This window comes from Limanda limanda, chromosome 16, assembly GCF_963576545.1.
Source record: "Limanda limanda chromosome 16, fLimLim1.1, whole genome shotgun sequence".
Lineage (NCBI taxonomy): Eukaryota > Metazoa > Chordata > Actinopteri > Pleuronectiformes > Pleuronectidae > Limanda > Limanda limanda.
In genome coordinates this window covers 14718014-14733517 of record NC_083651.1, presented here as the reverse complement: position 1 = coordinate 14733517, position 15504 = coordinate 14718014, and the positions used below count along the sequence as shown (strand labels likewise).

The 15504-nt window shown below is 40.8% G+C and overlaps 2 protein-coding genes across 2 annotated transcripts; one reads left to right on the top strand and one right to left on the bottom strand.

Moving 5' to 3' along the window:
• Nucleotides 1–1320: 1320 nt before the first annotated feature.
• Nucleotides 1321–4388, bottom strand: LOC133021239 (ankyrin repeat and SOCS box protein 9-like). Its single transcript, XM_061088023.1, has 7 exons — nt 4304–4388; nt 4095–4174; nt 3820–3927; nt 3218–3368; nt 2823–2957; nt 1595–1786; nt 1321–1445 (listed from the first exon to the last, which is right to left on the bottom strand). Exons 1-7 carry the CDS (start codon nt 4386–4388, stop codon nt 1321–1323), a joined length of 876 nt encoding a protein of 291 aa, XP_060944006.1.
• Nucleotides 4389–8659: 4271 nt separating this feature from the next.
• On the top strand, nt 8660–15282 carry gpr143 (G protein-coupled receptor 143). The gene is made up of 9 exons (XM_061088754.1): nt 8660–8974; nt 9988–10097; nt 10700–10794; nt 11135–11227; nt 11440–11549; nt 11643–11751; nt 12189–12306; nt 12396–12651; nt 14769–15282. The coding sequence occupies exons 1-9, from the start codon at nt 8719–8721 to the stop codon at nt 14858–14860; spliced, it is 1239 nt and encodes a 412-aa protein (XP_060944737.1). The 5' UTR covers nt 8660–8718; the 3' UTR covers nt 14861–15282.
• Nucleotides 15283–15504: the final 222 nt, after the last annotated feature.

Below are 15504 nucleotides of genomic sequence, written 5' to 3'. Positions count from 1 at the left end.
TTTCACTTCTTTATAAATATATATATGTTTTGTTTTATCTACTTCTATCCCCAATGAATTCCATTTTCACATTCCTTTTATTTGTTTGTTTGTTCCCCGTGTCATGCTTGTTTTTAAAAATATTTTCTAGACTCTTGGGAAACAGCTGTTTGTTGTTTCCCAGAATAATTTTTCATAATATCTCAACACGATCTGAAAAACATAAACATTAGACTCATTGTTTGTACAGTTAGTGAAGAAAGCGTGTCTCTCCACAGTCAGTCAGAGACATTTAAATGTAAAGTCTATTTTAAACGATCTGTCGGCACAAGTGTTTAATAGACGTACATTTCACAACTAGATGGTGAATTCAGTTGTGAACTAGTCTTATAAGTACATTAATTAGTGCTTAAAACACATGTGAAAGCAATAAGAGGAACTAAAAAGAGAACAAATGAGGGAAGTAAAAGGTTTTTTTAAGTTCAGACCCCTGGTGGATTGTGTTCAGTGAATGCTGACTCATAGTTTCTGGTTATCTGGAGGAACTTCTCAGTACAAAGACTGTGACCATGTTTGAGAAACACACGTATCTGCACGCATGATCATACAAAGACCTGCTGATACATTTCTCTTCCGTTCTGAAGGAGGCCCATAAAATGTCAGACATCTTTAAACTGGTAATAAACACACTGTGGCACATGTGTATGTCTTAGTCATGAAAGTTACAGTGTGGAGGAAAGTGTGTAAGCGATCATGTAATAACAATCATTTTCAGTCATTAGATTGCTGTAGAATTGTACCATGTGGTCTTGAAGAATCATTATTCAACTCTCCAGGTAATTCTTGTATCAGACGTGTCGAGAGTTTTATACAAAAGCAAGTCTCATCATTTAATGTCCAAAGTAAAATGTATTTAAATCTCAACACAGCAGCATCAAAAACCTCCAAACATTAAGTCATTTATTGCCAGACTTTACAAAAAAACAACATTAGCTTAATGGTGGGTTCAGTAATATTCAAAATAATTATTTATAGCTTATTTCACAGCCTTTTTTGGCCTCCTGAGCTTATATTCTTATTCTTATACGCCTGCGTTTTTGTTTATGAATATTAAATAATCAAATCTTGCATCAGGACTTTTAGGTATCCATTATAAAGTCCATATTTATCATCAGAGTCTGTTACTTAGGAGAATTACAGTTGATGACCATCTCAACCATGAGCCATGATGCAGTCATCTCCCTGTAAGACTGTGCAAGTCCGCCCCCTATGGACGTAGAGGTGAACTGCTCCGATCTTGAGGTGTTGAGTTTGTCAGTGTATGAAATCTTCCCAGGGTTCTTAATGGTAGAGGAGGTAGAGTTTCAGTTCTGTGGGGAGGTGAAGGTCATGAATCCCACCCAGCCTTCGCTTGCCCACAGCTCTCCTGATGTTCAGCCTGCACATCTGGATTAGAGGAGGCACTTCTGGGAGGGGGGGGGGGGGGGTCATCATCAGGGGGAGATGATGCAGGAGCCATGACAGAGAGATGTTTGGAATATTAGCCACAGCTCAGACCAATGTTAAGACCATGAGAATCTTTTCCGTCAGGCTACTTGCTCAGTTGGTTGAATACCTCCTGCTTGTCTCAGCAGCCTCTCTGCCGGGCTGCTGGGGGGGGCGAGGTCCAGCGGCCGTTGGCCCTCCGGGTTCCTGAGGGAGCGGTCGGCCCCGTGGTCGAGCAGCAGAGACACCAGCTCCGGGTCGGACAGACGGGCGGCGATGTGCAGGGGCGAGTCACCGGACACACTGTGGTTCACACCGGCTCCTGCAGGAGAGAGGAGGCTGATGAGGTTCGATTCCTTTAAGTTACATAACTGCAGGAGAGCTTCTCTGACAGTTCACTTCATGTTTACTATTCATATTAAAGACTTGGTGTTTTCTAAATAAACTGAATTCACTCAGGTCATGAATATTAAAAGAGATAACACCAAAGAAGGATTTATTCTACTTGAAACAAAGCACAACATGAATTTTTATAGCGTAAACTTCTGAGTACAATTTTTTCTTGTATTTTACATTAATCACCACCTTGTACTTCACAAACGTGTTGTCTGTTATACTAATGTGCCATATTAAAGTTTTTCAAATGATTAGCTACAGTAGTTGTATGTGATGATTCTGCAGTGGTGGAGGAAGTACTCGGTTCCTAAATATTCAGTAAGAAGTAGTAACTCTGCAATATGTATACTACAAATATCATTTACAGTAAAATTGATTAAAATGTAATGTATTAACAGCAAAATTAAAAACCTTTAAATTGCATATCTTAGATTTCTAAAATATTCGGTAAGTATGACTCTTATGTAAATGGTGAAGTAAAAATTACAATATTTCCCTCAGGTAAAGTGAATTTTGAACAGAGTACAGTACTTGTGTAAATGTACTGAGTTACATTCCAGTAGAGGATCAGTGTAAATGCGGCGGAACCAGATCTACGTTATAACCCCACGACCACAGATTGAACCCCACTCGAGACAATTCATTATATTTCACTGAGCCTCCATCGGGAGACACAAAGGATTTTTCACACAAGCAGTAGTTCTCTCCATGACCTGTAAACAGACTTAGATGTATAAAATCTGTGGAATTCCCCTGTAAGTACATTTTACCAGTGTATTTTGACACTGTGTTTCTTTAACTTTGACTAAAGACATTTGGTTTGTTTAATTTGTCTGATGTACATTTGTGTTTTTGTTGTTGTTTTACATCATTTGCAAAACGTGATCCGAGTTACGTTTCTTCTTGAGCCTAAAAGAGCCGTGCACGTGTGTGACAGGTCCGAGTGAGAGAAGCTTTCTTACCGAGCTGCAGCAGTTTCCTGGCAGCACCCGGGTGCCGATTGGAACAGGCGACGTGCAGAGGGGAACCCAGCTGTTCAATGTACTGATCCACATCTGCACCGTGCTGAACGAGAGGAGCAATGCACTCCGGGTGACCTGGAGATATTTTATCAGAATCAGCACAAAGAGAAATGATGTGCTGGAAGGAATCTGCTTCTTTTGAACTCTGCTCGTGAGGAAAATGTGCAGGCGTTTTTCTTTGTAGGCCACGATAACACGTAGATTATATACTTTTTACACTGTTTCAAAGAGCGTTTTCTGATGTTTTGGCTCCATGTGCATTTTGTTGTGACTGGCCGAGCTGCTTCAGCATTTAATATCCGTGGGTGTATTGCAGAGGAATGCGACCCCCTGACCTTTGGATGCAGCCCAGTGGATTGGAGAGCTGGACTGGTTGATCCCCACGGGAGTCGCTCCGTGCTGAAGGAGCAACGCCACGCAGGTCACGTGACCCCGGGCGCAGGCCTCTGTCAGAGGAGATTTGCCATCCACCGTCAATCTGTTTACCTGAAAGGAGGACAGTGTACTTTGAGATAATTCACCAAAGATTCCTCACAAAAATTATCAAATTTAATCCAGAATAAGTCAAGTGACAATTATACATGTAGATAACAACTTAGTCGCATTATTACAATGTAAGGATAATTTCCTGTACCAAAGAATCGTCTGCTGATTATAATTCTTAAACACCACATTTGCTATCCTCCCTCAGACATGCACTGCATAATTGTGGGTGAACAAATTGGACTTTGTATCTTCGTTAATGTGTTATTTGGCATTCGAGGATGTGTCTGCACCCTTGTTAGCAGGAGAGTTCGGTTAAACTCTCAGTTTAATAGTTTATATATTTGCCTCCGATCAAGACTACAGAGCAGGATTCCAGAGTTTTTCTTCCGAGGAAAGACACAAAACCTATTCACCAAAAAAAGTAATAGTAAGTTGATGGTGTCTTACTGACATCTGCGCCGTTGTCAATCAGAAGTTTGGCACAAGCCTCGTGTCCCTGTACACAAGCCCCATGGAGAGGAGAGACCTGGTCCAGTGTGTTCAGATTGACACATTTACCCTGAGGACAGAACACATGGAGATTCAGAAATCCCGCAGAGACACATGAGTTACATCTTTTCAAATGAAATATTTCATGTTATAGCAAAGAGTGAACACGTATTTCCCACATCAGATGATTTAGAAACAGTAAAATGTTTCCTAAGACTGAATATCATCCAACTTTACCTGAGTAATGAGTCTTTGCAGAGCGAGAACTCGTCCATTAAAGGCTGCGTCGTGAATTGGAGACCAGTCTGATTCCACATCTTGGAATAAAACACACAGAAACAAAAGCTTTACTTTGTATCAAACTTTCAAATAACACAAATGTGGATTACAATGACAGGTTGAAAGTTTTGGAGTAAAGCAGTGAGTACTCTCAAGCTGCTACTCACCACTCGTCAGAGGGTTGGAGGAAAAAACAACAGTCCCAGTTTGACATGTAGTGTCTCGCGGCGTCTCTCTGTGCCCAGCAGACATATTCATGTCGTTGTGTTTTTCCAAAATCTCTTTTTACTCTTTCATTGTTTCGCCTCAGAGGCTTTTCGGAATGGAGGCTGAGCTGTGAGTCAGAGCACATCTGAAAAGTGTTGTGTCCTCATGTGTTTCCAGTCTGTCTGTGTGGCAGGACTCTGGTGCTGTGATGTCACTTCCTCTCAAACAAAATACTTGCCATTCAGGAAGCAGGGTGGTTGAAAGCAGCGGTCGGGCCTCAACCAATTAAGCTGCAGAGGGAGCGGCAGCCGGGCTGCTGAGCAGGTCTGTAACCTGAGACTGTGCATCCACACCCATCCTCTGCTGCAGGAGAGACAGGCGGCAGGGGGGGGGGGGGAGGTTGAAGTTAGTCATCTGAGTCAAATGCATCATGTATTATTGTTAAAATCTCAGTTATTACTCATGTGCAGCAAAAATAGAAGATCGTTTACAGTCAATGATGCAACATCTGCAACAACAACAGACTGTTTTCAAAGTCTTTCGCTGGATTTATGAGAAAACTTTTGCCAACACTTTTTATGTTCCTGTATTTATGACTTATGAATAGGGTTGCAAAGGGGCGGAAAGTTTCGGGTAAATTTCCGGAAACTTTCCGGAAACTTTCCATGGGAAGTTAAGCTCGGGAATTTTGGGAATTTTGAAAAAAAAAAAAAAAAAAACACAAATTAAACGCTGAGCAATAAAAACATCATTCAAAACTCTATTTTAAAGATGTATGGAATGCAGCACACACTGCAGGTTGAGTTTCAACCCTCCACTGAGCATTCTTCCATCACATGCACAGATAATTCCCAGCATCCATCACTCTACAGCAGGGCTATTGAGGCCTGCTGTAGTGTGCAGAACTAGTCAGGTAAGTTTGATGATATTACTGGGGAAATTATATTAGCATGCTGATTGAGGATTGTTCATCTGTTCATCTAACCTATTTCCATTCATTTATCCATCAAATGTAAAATATTTTCACAGACGATTCCAATTGTTTGGCTAACTATTTATATCTCTGGCATTGCATAGTGTTTTTTTACAAACTTTTTTCTCATCTTATTCTACAGAACAATGCCACGTGAACTATCTCATGTGTGAAGGCATTTCACCCCATCCAATGTAGAAGGAAAGGCTGTGTTCATTTGCAAATAATGTGCAAAGACCTGTGTTAAGAATGACACAAAGATGCAGAAGCATATAGTCAAGTGCCCAAAGTTTCCTCAGGGCTCCAATGAGCCTATGACACAACAAAATGTTTATATTTATGTCTGTATATGACAAGGTAAATACAGTTAGTATAAATTACCCACAAAATTTCCAGTTTATTCCCGTTAATTCCCGTTTATTCCCGTTAATTCCCATATATTCCCGTATATTCCCGTATATTCCCGTATATTCCCGTTAATTCCCATGGAAAGTTTCCAACTTTGAATATTCCCGGAATTTTGCAACCCTACTTATGAACACTTTATAATACCATATATATAGTATATAAACATAGGATTCCTTTATTTTTCAAATCTATGATATAATTATAAGCAGATATTTCTTCATTTATTTGTCAAAAACTATAACCCTCCCTGTGGGCATGTGGTGACTCGTTGACAAACATATGATGATGTTGCAATGTAGCCAATGATCTGGAAAAGTAAGGAACACATTTGTAATAATAAGCTGATGGTACAGCCGTCAGGGGAAATCTGAAGTTGCCCAAGAAACTTTTGTCATGCTGTGGAATCAAACCACATATGTTTCTGTTAGGGAACGACCCGCCCTACCCCCTGAGCCACAGTCACTGTTGATGAAACTCACTGTTTACGAATACCGTATAATAATAAACACTTTATTGTTCCTGTAAAATCTACTTGTACTTTCAGTGTGTTTCAAACCCTCGTTAAAAGTTAATATAGAGCTCACAAAATACAAAATGTATAGCGTAAACATTTAACATTTAAAAAAAAAAAAGTTGGATGTTTGACCTTCATGGTGCAGAATGATACGTGAGCAGAGTTTGATACCGGAAGGTTAACTCACAGTCACCGGCTGCAGGAGGAAAGTGTCTCTGCGCTCACCTCAGATCTGACTTTGACCTTCTTTTCAAAATCAAAACTACTTTGATGTTGAAACTTGAACAGGCGGCAGTTTGTCCTGTTACGTTTTAAACCGTTAAATATCTCAAACAAACGAAGCATCTGCATATTCATGGTTTTCTGAATTATTCAAAAAGCGAGAAAATAAATATTCTTTGAAGAAATTGTACATACATCATCTATTTTGTGGGAGAAACCATATTGGATATAATGTTACGTGATTATTGATTTACATTAGTGTTGGTGCTTTATATACGCATATACTGCAGATATGATACAATAATGTGAAGCAGTAATTCATCATTTTCACTTTTGGCCAAATGCTTAGTACCATTAATAACTTCTGTGTTTTGAGTGCTATGATCATGTTATATGCGAACCAGCAGGGGGCAACAGCAGAGAGCAGACGTTTCAAACAGCCAGTGAACGCTGCAGCTCTCTTCCTCAGGGAATTGTTAATCCACTGGAAACAAGCCACAAACTTCCCATACAATTGACTTTGTGGCTTGTCAGGGAAGGTGCGTATGGATTAGAATAGCATTGTACAAACTCGATGAATGCCACCTCTGTAGCAATGAATAATAGAAACCCTCAGTGCTTTGTTCCCCCAAATAAATCTTCCTCAAATGTGGACCAGCCTTCTCAGATCTCAGCTGCTGTGACCTCTGCTGTGACCTCTGCTGTACCTGGACGCTGGACTGGACGTCTGCTGCTGCATCAATATTCAAAAGTGTTTAAATCCTGGTAGAGCTACAGTAGAGTGCAACAATCGTCTTATTACGAATCCACTAATAGAGCGAAAGCCTAATTTATTGCCAGGCTCCACATTTTTGTTCCTGATTATTTATTCATTGTTTATTTTGTTTTTTTAATCAAAATCCATTGTTTTAACATTAAGGGAATTCAAAGTTCTTAAAATATAAAATGCAAGCAACAATAGGCCTTTTAAGAAAAATCTAAAAGAGATAAATAGTAATTGATTGATTGAAAAGAACTAATAGAAGTCTTCTAACATAGTCTCACCATACACCTGTTTGTTCTCATTTATTTTCTCACAACGCAGGATATTTAGGTTTTAATCTGTGGAGGAACAATGGCCGATCACATACCGGTCACCAAATCTAAATGTGACAGTGGACGAGTCCATGTGTGTGGAGTGGGACTCAATGTGTCACAGAATGAGGAGCCACATTCCACATCAACTCCAGGCTCAACATATTTTAATGTTATGGGAGATAACACACACACACACACGGTGTGTGTGTGTGTGTGTGTGTGTGTGTGTGTGTGTGTGTGTTTGTCAGAGGGACTTAACTCTCTCTCCCATGCGTGAAACCATGATGTCTCTCAGTTCGACTCTGTATGGAAAATGGGGCAATGTAATTTGATTTTGTTTAATTTAATTTGATATCAGTGAAATGAAATTACTTACTTAATTAAATATTTGTATTTATAATTTGACCCAAAATGTATTTTGTTTGATTTGCTCTATTCATTTTGTTTCTTTTTCTTATTTTGCATTTGAATGATGGCTTTTTGTTTTGTGGTTTGACCAATTTGCCTTTGGGGACAAATGAATGAATGAATGAATGAATGAAATCCTTTTATTGTGTTGCCATAGCAAAATACAGTCGGCCTCTACAGTGTCTACACTAATTATTTATTGGCAAATATCCTTATTCTATCTGGATTTTGATTCTGTTATTATGTGTTGCTTATTTGTGTTGCTGTGAGAGGATGTGGTCTGATTGTTTGTGCAGTGTTTTTGGCACACAAGCCATTTTTCTTCTCAGGGTTGAAGGACTCCATAAAGGGGCTCAGACTTTTGAATCCCACTGTACGTGAAATTCAAATCTCCTTTTTTACTTGAAGTACTTTAAGTGTATTTTTGCACAGGACAAGTGAAGTGGAAGACACATTCATGTACTATTTTATTGAAAGTACTGATTTTCCTTGCTGGACTCGCACTTCACACAACTCAAAGCCCAAATCTCTCAATTCTCTCCCACACACAGTCCTTTGTCGGCCTCTCGCATTGTGGCTCAGCTAAACTATAACTGCAGGGATTAAATGGAAGCACATGATGATTCAGCCCCGTGATATCTGAGGGAGCAGGGTCATGGACTCAGCCATTTCCTCTTCCTTTCTTTTCTGTTTCTCCTCTCCCCTGCTGACACCAGAGAACACTTCTCTCCTCTTTTCCTCCCCTCTCTCTCTTTCTCTCCCTCCGGTCCGCGATGGCATCCCCCCGGCTGGAGACCTTCTGCTGCCCGAACCGGGACTCGGCCACGGACTTCGTGGTCTCCTTCCAGCCGGTTCTGTTCGGGGCTCTGAGTCTGGGCAGCGCGGCGCTCAGCCTCCTGTTCACCGTGCTCCAGATCCTGCCCAAGCGCAAAGGCTACAGGAGACTGGGACAGTATCCTCTGCCAAGGCCTGCGTCCTCCTCCAGGATTCTGTTCATCATCAGCGTGTGTGACATACTGGGATGTACAGGTAACGAGTCGAAAACCTCTGCTGTAGCCGATGGGCCTCAAAACAAATAGAGAAAAGAAGAAGTGGGTGTTAAGAGCGCATGTGGCTGTGCCCAATTACGCATGCGAATATTTCCCTTTTAACCCTTTTGTTGTTCTGCATTTGCGAGTCTGAGCTGCTGTGTTCATACAAGGAGGAAACTTTCAACACAACATGTCATGGAAATGTAATTTATTTGCTGTAGAAACTATTTAGAACTGTTAAAGAACATGCTCTCACTCCCCTGTTCAGATGGAAACTTGTTTACACACCATACATGCAAACCTCATCTTACATTTTAATACACTTTCGACTAAATATTTCAAGGGTTTTGCTGATTTTTTCTAGTTACATAACAAAAGAATCACCCTCCTCTCATGTGAGCAGAGAGGTGACTCTTATGGCCTTCAGTTGATTTCAATGCAGCATTGTTCTGTGGATGCTACAGCTATTGATCCACAAAGTGCTGCAGAATTTATCCTCAGATTCCTCCACCTCATTCATTTCACATCAGTGTCACATCTCAACTTGATCATCCATGACTCGGGCAGATGAAGTCTTGTGCTCGCTCAGGTTCATCCTCCGTTGCAAACCCAGACCCATGGCACAGTTTTAAAAAAAGTCAATACACAGCGTGCATCCCATAAAGACTCTGGGAGAGCTCCTGTGTTTTCCATGGCTCATCAGCAGCAAACAGTTTCATGTAGGAAATGGAAACACCCTTGTAAAACGCACCCGGAGGCAGTTCCATGATGTAAAGCTGCTATTAAGAGGACTCTCATTAATTAATGCTCATAGAAAAAGAGACCGGTGGGAATAAAGGAACTTTGAAGTGTTTAAATGTTAATTAAACCCAGAGAATTCTCCTGCAAAGGTTTTTTTGTGTTTGTGTTTACTCCTCTTCCAATTGTGTTTGCTGCCAAAGCCAGAACTGTGTTGTGTTCCTCTTCCTCTGGTGTTTGCTCAGACAGAGCTGTGTTGTGTTCCTCTTCCAGGTATCATCCTGAGGTCGTCGCTGTGGCTCGGCCTTCCCAACATCGTGGACCAGATCTCAGTGGCCAACAACACTGAGGTCTGGCCTGAAGTCTTCTGCGTCGGCAGCGCAGTACGTACAAGGAGAAACCTTTGTTTCATTCACCGAGGGAAAGGAACATGTGAAAAACAAATCATTAAAGGTCCAGTGTGTAAGATTTAGGTGAAAGAGATCTATTTAATAGATCAGAAGTTTAGTATAAAATAATCCTAGTGATGTTTTCACTAGTGTGTTTCATCTAAAGTGTAAACTATTGCTTTCTTTATGTTTAAATACTTTATATTTACATCAAGAGCTTGTCCTCTCTATGGAGGCCGCCATGTTTTTTACAGTAGCCCAAACTGGACAAACTAAACACCTTTTGAGTTTTTATAACAACTGAAGCCTGCCATAGGTTCTCCTTCATATTTGGAAGGGGAGGGTGAGGTCATGGGTATTCAGATGCAACACGCAACTTCACCATTAGTCACTTATTTCTACACAATGTACCTTTAAGCACATCATGCATCCCGATTTCACACATAAATGTGTTCAACAACAAGCATATGCACATCGAAGTATGAAATATACGTGACATTGAGAGGCACCAATCTGGAAAACAAGGCACAGTTACTAATTTCATACTTAATAGAATTACAACCTGCAGGATAATGCGTCCGATCGATGTGTTACAGATGTGGATCCAGCTGTTTTTCAGCGCCTCTTTTTGGTGGACCTTCTGCTACGCTGTGGACGTCTTCCTGGTGGTGAAGACATCGGCAGGAATCAGGTGCTCACAGCCTCATCTTCCATTGACCAACATTCACTGTCACCTGACGCAGGAAGCTTCTTACTGAGCTGACATTGACATGAAATGTGAAAAATGTCCCTTTCCCACTTTGCCTCACTGTCTTCTATAAATATAATGTTTGAACAGCCTGGCACTGGTTATTAGTTTTGTCTTAAAGGTGGATTTAAAAATATTGATTTCTTTAATCTCAGTCGGTGCCGTAGAATTGTTTTCTGCACAGGAAACAAAAAAGGAAAAAAAAAGAAACATCCTCCTCAAGATACAGAGCTGCAGCATGTGTTGTGAGCTCAGTCTCATGACTTGTTTCTTTCCCCATCAGCACCATCATCCTGTACCACATGATTACATGGGGTCTGGCTGTGCTGCTGTGTGTCGAAGGAGTGGCCATGCTCTACTACCCATCCATCTCCGAGTAAGACTCTTTGTTCTTCCTGTAGATACGACTGTCCGAAGCATGCGATAAAAGCAGCGTGTCTGAAACCTTTAGCCAGTTTTTACATTCTTGAAAGTTTAGGAAATTCCGGTCAGTGACTTTTGACCAAGTTAAAAGTATCCACTATGTTCCACTGCTCATTAACAATGTCAGTTTTTATCAAAAATATTTCTGTTTTCTTTTTTCTGCAGTTGCGAGCAGGGCCTGCAGCACGCCATCCCTCACTACGTCACCACGTACGCGCCGATGCTGCTCGTCCTCACAGCAAACCCCATCTTCTTCAACAGGACCTTATCTGCAGGTCGGCTCCTCTCCGTCTTAATCGTTGGAAAAACTCACTCTCACTCACGCACACACTTAAACATAATCATTTCTCCTTTTTCCTCCAATCCAGTGACATCTTTACTAAAAGGACGACAGGGAATCTACACAGAAAATGAGAGGCGGCTGGCCAACGATATAAAAATACGCTTCTTCAAGATGATGCTGGTTTTTTTTATATGGTATGTTAACATCTGTTATCGCCAGTATGGACGTCAAGCAAGAAGCAATGAAATTTGTTTTGCTAATGCAGTGTAAGGGCAGTCTGACGAACTCTAACTCGAAAGTTATTGTCAGACATGGACTTGGATTCAGACATTTTGGGAGTTCGTCTTTCATATATAAAGAACATTCAGGAGAGAGGTAGCATCTGACTAAAAAACATGCAGGAGGCAGCACATGATGTTAACATTCCACTGTGGAAATATTTGTACATTTGTTCACACCACATCAACAGCTACATCGGCCGTTATCAGCAAAAGCTCTTGAATCTCATCATCTTTCCAAATTCAAACCTTTGTCAATGTCTTCTCCATGTATGATTACATAAGTCACATTTTAAAGCTTGGTAGCTTGTTCCAAGCTGATGAGGCACGTTGTTGTTTCCGTGATGTTTCAGCTGGGTTCCCAACATCATCAATGAGAGCCTCCTCTTCTACCTGGAGATGCAGACGGACATCAACGACAACAGTCTCAGGAACGTCCGAAACGCAGCCCTCATCACATGGTTCATCATGGTGGGTTCAAAACACATCAGTATACTGAATAAAGAATTTATATCGAACACTTGAATTGATCTGGATTGGTTGTTTTTTTACTCGTCCAGGGAATCCTGAACCCCATGCAGGCCTTCCTCAACACCCTGGCCTTCCACGGCTGGACCGGCTGCGACATCGACCTCAGCCTGCAGCGGAGGAGGGAGCTGCCCTGGGACTCGCTCTCCACGTCGGTGCCCAACACCGCCAGCCACAACCCCGTGGTGGGAACCACCCTGCTCTACCAGAGCCACATCCAGGAGGCCAAGAAGAGCATGACGGGCAGCGGGCAGCACCACTCCGACGCCATCAGTGTCCTCTCAGAAGGTAATTGGCCTCCCGGTGGCAGTGACAGCTCGCCTATGTATCAGGGCTGGTGAAGTCTCCTGGTGCTGTGGCTGGACTGGCTCTTCTTGAGATGAGGTGTCTTTTGGATGAGTGAGATCATCCACTGAGGAACACGTGGTTTTTTCATTAGCAGGGAAGGTATTTATTGTTGTGATTAAATCAAATTTGAACAGTTTCAGTGGTGCAGAGTTGGACAAGCAGGACAAAGTTATAACTCTCTGTGAGGTACTGTAATTCTGATGGATGCAATCATAGACTGTGCACAAAGATGGATGAAGTTCCCCCTCGAGTCTCGATCGCCACCTGGTGGCTGGATGCAGTGTAGCTCATGTTAGCAGATGAGACCTAAACTTAAAACAAAAACATTGATATACACATCAAATAAAACTGAATATGTTTTAATCATACTGATTTATGTCCAAGTGATTCATTTTCCAGTATGTTTGGTTCTTATTAGTTATTTGACGATTGATAGTTGAGACTGACTCGCGTTTGGTCGAGAGCATGTATCGGCTCTATCCCCAAATAGGTGCTGTGCAAACATTGGCACAAAATGATGTCTTCAGCCCAATGATTTATTTCTGGGGAGTGGGAGGAGGTAGAGAAGCTTCGTTAGTCTTTTCCTTCAGTCTATGCATGCAATAGTGAAGGTTAGTGGAGTTATGAACTTGACATAGGCATGAACTGCACGAGCAGAACATCTTAAGTGAATAAGCTACTGATGGAACAGAAATTCTGTCCATAGATCAAGGTGCTGCTATTGTACTAAGTAATTACACTGAGCCTTTAGTGTCATTTTTAAATGGATAATATTATATGCAGAGTATTAAAGAAGAGTGTTAGGACCGAAAATAGGAAAGAAAACAGGAGGAGGAAGATTATTTTCCCTTTTGCATTTTGAGAATAAAGTCGAAATTGTGAGAATAAAGTTGAACGAAATCAGAGGAAGATTTTTTGCATTTTGAGATTTAAGTTGAAATGTTGATAATAAACTTAAAATACTATTTTGTTAATTGAGTCAAAATCTTGACAATAAAAGTGAATTCCAACTCTCATTATCCTCCTATTTTTCATTACCTGCTATTTTAAATTCCACAAATGCTGCCACCTCCTCAAAGCCTGCGTGGTTTCTTCTGCTCAGCAGAACATTTTCGACACAATCTCTTGATTACCACACTGTTCATGTGCTTAGAGAGAAAGAGTTTCCTTGTTTCTGAAGCCGGTTCTGAAGAATAATTTCCCTAATCTGTTACAAGTGATTCGTAGAGGCAGTCATATGCTCTTCCACTCAAGTTTATTCTCCGCATTCTGACCTCATTCTCAATATCCTAAATTTAAAAAGTCTGGATATCTCAAACTGCAAAATAAAAAATAAGAAATCTCTTTTTCTTTCTTATGCCTGACCCGTCCATAGAAACCAATGGCAAAGCTGTTAAATATATATATGAGCGATGTGTTCTTTTCGACTGAATACGTTTTAGAACTTAATAAATTTGCATGTGTGTGTCAAACACTCAGTTTGATGACTTGGGCCCTGTTGTCACTACAGCTGTTTTTAAATGTCCCTGCAGGAAAAGCCCAGATGTAAACATGACTGAATTCATCCGGCCTTTTCAGTGTCAGGGTTCATTCAACGTCAGAGACATTTTTAATAATCCTGTACTTTCCCTGCTAGGACAATTCAAAACGGCAGCTGTGAAAAAAAAGGCATGTTCTGAGCAAATTAAATGTATTTTGGGATGATTTTGTAAAACACTTTGTACAATTTTGGACTTTTTTTTTGTAGTTGTGTCTGTGCACAATGTGGCTCATGTACAAAAGGCCACTCAGTGTTTTGTGTCCCCACTCGAGTGTCTCTGATGGACAATAAAGTTATTTTCCACTCATTTTTAAAGCCTCCGATCTGTTTTTCATCCAAAAACAAGCTTAAAAACAAGCTCTAGAATTTGCATTTGCAGGTATTACGTGATTTTAAAACTCCCAAAATACATTTGTGAATACATGCACATGATTGTGCACACTTGGTTATGCTGTTTGTTAAGGTGTCATGTGCAGTAACACCCAGTAATCCCCCCCCTTATATTTTTTCTTGCTAGGTTCAGAGTCTAGTACAGTTGAACTCCACATTTCCAGCGAGCTACGAGACTATGAGGATATAGACGCTGACAGCGAATCCTTGGAGAACTGAGAGGGACTAGCTCGGGTCATCATCAAACCACCTCCCTCTTCTTTTGTGGATGCGACGCTGTTCTTCTAGTTCACATTCATGTGTTAGATCGTCTTCCTCCCATAGCAGATATCGGGTTTCACCAGAATGAGCCAAATTCTTTCCAAAGCCTTTTATTTCTCTCTAAGCTTTTAGAAAACTGCCGTACTTTATAGACTCATCGACTGTGCAGCCCCAAAACCACAGCACTGTCTAATGTCTGTAAATTATCAGATTTAGACGCACACTAGGTTTTGTGATAAGCACTCTTTGCCTTTACACTCCTAAGGCACAACAGAATGTATTTAGTGTCGTATTTAAACAAGTTACTGTATTTTCCAGCTGTCCATCTTGTATTTTTGCACACACCTATTTTATACTATATTAAATATACTGAATATTTATTAAGCTGTTTTTGGTGACACTTTCTTAATGTCTCGAGTTGTGACCTATCCAAGCACATTTTTGCCTTGTGATTGCAATATCTCAGGAAGACCACCAGGGGATCCCTTTATATTTCCTAATAACGTTCATTTGGACCCACTGAAAAACTGATTTGATTTTGGAGGTGGATAGTCAATTCACCTGGACCTCACAAAATGCTTAAAATTTTGACCAGTTGTTGC

What these genes read in the sequence shown, in the direction of transcription:
- LOC133021239 (XM_061088023.1), bottom strand. Translation starts at nt 4,388, where the DNA reads ATGTCTGCTGGGCACAGAGAGACGCCGCGAGACACTACATGTCAAACT. An exon ending in TGCAAAGACTCATTACTCAG is followed by an intron (nt 3,928 to 4,094) that starts GTAAAGTTGGAT and finishes TTCTGTCCTCAG; the next exon opens with GGTAAATGTGTCAATCTGAA. An exon ending in TGATTGACAACGGCGCAGAT is followed by an intron (nt 3,369 to 3,819) that starts GTCAGTAAGACA and finishes TCCTCCTTTCAG; the next exon opens with GTAAACAGATTGACGGTGGA.
- gpr143 (XM_061088754.1), top strand. Translation starts at nt 8,719, where the DNA reads ATGGCATCCCCCCGGCTGGAGACCTTCTGCTGCCCGAACCGGGACTCG. An exon ending in TACTACCCATCCATCTCCGA is followed by an intron (nt 11,228 to 11,439) that starts GTAAGACTCTTT and finishes TTTTTTCTGCAG; the next exon opens with TTGCGAGCAGGGCCTGCAGC. An exon ending in CATCAGTGTCCTCTCAGAAG is followed by an intron (nt 12,652 to 14,768) that starts GTAATTGGCCTC and finishes TTTTCTTGCTAG; the next exon opens with GTTCAGAGTCTAGTACAGTT.